Raw genomic sequence first — 5,000 nt, 5'->3', positions numbered from 1 at the left:
GCTATTTGAATTAACACGAAAGCTATTTTCTATAGTAGTGTTCTAGGTTATTTTTGCAACTCTATTCTTCCCTTACAACTTCTGTTTACCGTTTAGAATTCTGAATAAATTTAAGCTATTTTCGTGAGGGCGCGTGGCTTAGTGGTTAGGGCATTCGGCTCATGATCGTAAGGTTGTGAGTTCGATTCCCGGCGACGCGTTGTGTCCTTGAGCAAGACACTTTATTTCACGTTGCTCCAGTCCACTCAGCTGGCAAAAATGAGTTGTACTTGTATTTCAAAGGGTCAGCCTTGTCACTCTCTGTGTCACGCTGATTATCCCCGAGAACTACGTTAAGGGTACACGTGTCTGTGGAATGCTCAGCCATTTGCACGTTAATTTCACGAGCCGGCTGTTCCGTTGATCGTATCAGCTGGGACCCTCGTCGTCGTAACCGGCGGAGTCTTTTTTTTTTTTAAAGCTATTTTCAGACAGTGTCATGGAGTATCAAGAAAAAAAGATAAAAATAAATGGACAATTTTGACACCCGCTTCTCATCGCTTTCAGTCAAGGTTCCAAAACTGCCAAAATCGCTCGAGTTTTTGCGCTGTGTACAGAGAATGCTCTATTACTGAAAGAATTGCACAGAAATGGTTTTCACGCTTCAAGGATGAGAAATACGACCTCACAGACTCTTAACATTTCGGCCAATTTATTCAGTTCAATGAGGATCGATCGAACGAACTCATCCACGAGGACCCGCACCAATCCACGAAGGAATTGGCCCAGCAGCTGAGATGCTCTTTTTATAGCATTGACCCTTCAATTGTTGGGTAAGGTCCCAAGACTCGGTGCTTGAATGCCACACGTTCTGAACAAAAGGGCCGCACACATCAGCGTTCCTCTTTCGTCGTTAGTTTGCTCGATCAAACCCAGTCTACTCATGGACACAGAAATTTATTTACTGCATTAGGCAGGAAGCTGGTAGAAACGTTAGCACAGCGGTCGAAATGCTTAGCGGTGTTTCGTCTGCCGCTACATTCTGAGTTCAAATTCCGCCGAGGTCGACTTTGCCTTTCATCCTTTCGGGGGTCGATTTAATAAGTACCAGTTACGCACTGGGGTCGGTATAATCGGCTTAATCCGTTTGTCTGTACTTGTTTGTCCCCTCTATGTTTAGCCCTTGTGGGTAATAAAGAAATAGGTATTTCGTCTGTCTTCACGTTCTAGGTTCAAATTCCGGCGAGGTCGACTTTACCTTTCATCCTTTCGGGGTCGATAAAATAAGTACCAGTTGAGCACTGGGGTCGATGTAATAGACTTACCCCCCTCTCCCGAAATGTCAGGCTTTGTGCCTATATTAGAAAGGATTATATTGATATTTGTCTACACCATTCATAACTATCACCTCTTCATTTTCCCTCTTACCCACATCATCTTCCTTAATTCTCACCCTCCTCCTCTCTTCCATATTCGTCTATTATAAGATAATTATCTTCGATCCCTCATTCCTAGAGCTATCTCCTTCTTTATCTCGTATTCCTTGCAACAATTTTATTAATATATCTTCCTCTACTTAATTGAATAGCTGTCTATTTATATCTCTCTAATTATATATAATTTCGCCACATAAATTCATTCTTCTGCTGACGATGGACTGGACTGTTTGTACAATTTATACTTTTACAGTGTATACACGTACAGTGACTTGCACCAATCTACCTTATGTATACGAAGACACAATGTGCAAAATTACTTCTACTGAACACCTATCTCAGAAGCGGCTGCAAAGATATACCTGCAATTGCTTATCCATTACTTGAGATATTATCACAAGCGAACCCATAGATGTCCCTTACTTATTTGCGTTGAACCAACACGAGGTGCAATTCGAATTCACCTTTGTTTTATCAACATCATTACTGTATAGCTTTCCTGGATTTGTACCTCTCTCTGCCGAGTCATTATGAGCTTCCAACCTTCGGATCCCCTGATTTCTACTGAATGGGGGGGAATTTCAACCGTGTTTCGTGGTCTACTACCACAACAGCTCCTTTATAGCTGAAGACATCATCAGGAGGAACCACGTCCGGTTTCGGCCCCTACTCCTCTACTATTTTGAGATGTAGACATATACATTAAATAATTGCCAGTAACGGATTACTAAAATGGCAACATCGAACTCGATGGGATTTCGGATAAATAAAAACTGCAAGATATTTTAACCAATGATTTATCGATTCGGCTGAAAATAAGTATTGATTAGCACAAAATATCTTTAGAAAGTTAAATCGATTGCTGGTCATCTGCTTGTTATCTGTTTATTTATCCAATGAGAATACAACATCTGCGTTGTGGCACGAACTCTATGATTCATATTCATACATAAAGAGATATGCTTATATATATATATATATATATATATATTATATATATATATATATATATATATATATATATATATATATATTATATATATATATATAATATTAATTAGAGACAAAACCACTATTATGCAAATAAAACAAAAAACTTCATAGTTCAAAATTGCATAGAAGGTCTTGAAACCACCTGATGAATGTCCATTGAAGTGACAAGAAACGATCGTAGTGGATATCTTAATTAATCTTAATTATATTTAATTATATAAAAATTTTTATGTATTGGATTAAGTCTTTCTTTGTTTGATTTGCATAATAGTCTCTAATTAATATTATATCATATTTTACTATAAAATTGGATTCAATCCTAAATCTGATTTTCCTGTAAATTTGGATTTATTCCCTAATATTTATTATTATATATATATATATATATATATATATATATATATATATATATATATATATATATATATATACTACTCTCTGTACAAATCCAACAAGAATCATTTTAAGCAAACTACGTTAACAACAAACATTATGAAATCACACACAAATAACTCTTCAAAATAACTTGCTCGTCCTTCATATTAATGGGAATTTTCTTCAAACATTTTCGCCTTCGAAACTGATTAATATTTGGTGTAAAGTCATATTCTACAGTAGGAACCTCATTATATTCATTTACAGTCAGATTTCGCCGTATTTTCCCGTTTAGTTTTTCAGAAACTCTACAAATATCATCGGTGACGACGTGTTTAACATTATCAAAAAGGCGAGTCGAATTAGTATGTTTTATGAGTGTTTTCACGCCTATTGGTGTTCCCAGTGAATTCGGTGAAAGAGCCAATGTCGGGATATAATTTCGACGTTGCATAGATTTAGCAATGCTATTCGAGCGTTTGCCAGTCGTAGATTCATTGATATCTGAATGAACTGTGGTTGAATAAGTTGTTTTAACTGGAAGACTAACTTTCATCGGACCTTCTGAAGTAAGTTTACCTTTGGGATTATATATTTGTACGGTGTTTCCGGGGTGTAATTTAACGATTTGCATGTCTGTCTGACAAGATTTCTCATTTATTTCAACTTTTTTATGAGGCACAGCCATAGTTAACTTCACAATGTTTTCTTGCCATGAACAAGCAGAAATTGGTGATTTTAACTTAGTAAGCTTGTTTAGTTTAGGCACTAACAATGGTTGTGAATGACACCATAGGGAGGGATTATGTTCTGTAATTAAATTTAATGCTATAGGTGATCGAAATTCATCTAATATTGGTTCTAAAATCTTGTTATTTCGATTTTGAATATCCATTGAGCTACTTCGGAATTCTTGGTACTGTTTTGGTTGGTTAACTCTTAATCTCTGATGTGAAACAAAATTTAATTCTTCATCGATATTAAACTTTTCTTTATCAGCAGCAATAAGACGCCAGCGCGTTCCGTTTGCGATGCACCCGTCATATAATGGTCTCAAACGCGTTTCTAACTTTACCAAAAGTTTATAAATCGGCATACACACAAAATCAATAAAATCAACTTGTGCCTTAGTTATTTCATATTTTTTCTCGCGATCCACCAAAGGAAACACATAAGATTTTAAAGCTTTACCCGGCTCTCCTTGATCGAAGTATTCAGATATGACTTTGATGGCGGTCTTTCTTTGAATTTCCCATGGCTTAGTCGCAACCGACAGATCAGCTGCAGTCATCATCATGCCAATTAGTAAATCAATACTTTCAAGAGAATCAAACGTTCTGTGATCACTTTGTATTTCATGTTTAAAAATGCTCCTATTCTCAAAATGGTTCCTGAGATCCGTGGCAAGGATTGCTTTCTCTATTAGTCTGAAACCCTCTCGATACTTTTCAACCGGAAGATTTTTAAAGATATCAGTTCCGGATTTGTTCAATAGCATCATGCTTCGACTTATATGACGGTGCTCTAGGAAAGACGTACTGTACAATGTAGCAAGCGAAGATGCTACTCTCACTTGGAACGAATTATTCTGCCCTCTGTGCTCAAGATCATGAAGCAAACAAGCAATTAATAAACAAATCATTTGGAATTTCGTGTAGTAAGTCTGTAATTTACCTGTAGTCAACATACAGAACATTGATTGTGTAACGTTTAAAACATGGCGCCAGTTATGGTAGGTAAGTGGACGATAGTTGTCTTTCACTGTTACAATAAACCTATACAAATAAGCCATAGATATATTCAGAACATTTACAACATCAAGATTTAAAAGCAACCGGGCACATATTAAAACAGTATCACCATCTGTGTATAATGAATCATCGAAGTGAAAATTGTATATTTGATAGTGTTCTGAAGATTTCATTTCCATTGATAGAAAACGATCGATTGTTTTTTGATCACACGTCACGTGGTAGGCAATAATATCATTGATTATTTTCGCCCGAGACACCGACTTAGCTGAACTCTCGTACAAACGACAGTTGAAGATACTCAAACCGCAATATGTTGTAAATACTTTCATCATATTGATATCATTTTCACTGAAATTGTCCACCGAATCCCTGACAAACATAATAGAACCAATAGCGTTTCCCGTGGAATCTTTTATTGGCATAACAAGTAACCACCTTTCGCTGTTTTTGAGATTTGGAAGCG

General features: G+C 36.5%; 1 protein-coding gene across 1 annotated transcript in view; it reads right to left on the bottom strand.

Moving 5' to 3' along the window:
• Nucleotides 1–2,898: 2,898 nt before the first annotated feature.
• Nucleotides 2,899–5,000, bottom strand: part of LOC115224077 (cGMP-specific 3',5'-cyclic phosphodiesterase-like) — a 3,162-nt gene continuing 1,060 nt past the window's right edge. The window contains exon 1 of the mRNA XM_029794878.1: nucleotides 2,899–5,000. This exon is cut by the window's right edge and continues 1,060 nt beyond it. Within this exon, the coding sequence (XP_029650738.1) occupies nucleotides 2,899–5,000 (2,102 nt within the window).

This window comes from Octopus sinensis, linkage group LG24 (genome assembly GCF_006345805.1).
Source record: "Octopus sinensis linkage group LG24, ASM634580v1, whole genome shotgun sequence".
In the NCBI taxonomy this organism is placed as follows: domain Eukaryota; kingdom Metazoa; phylum Mollusca; class Cephalopoda; order Octopoda; family Octopodidae; genus Octopus; species Octopus sinensis.
This window is presented reverse-complemented; position numbering and strand designations above follow the sequence as displayed.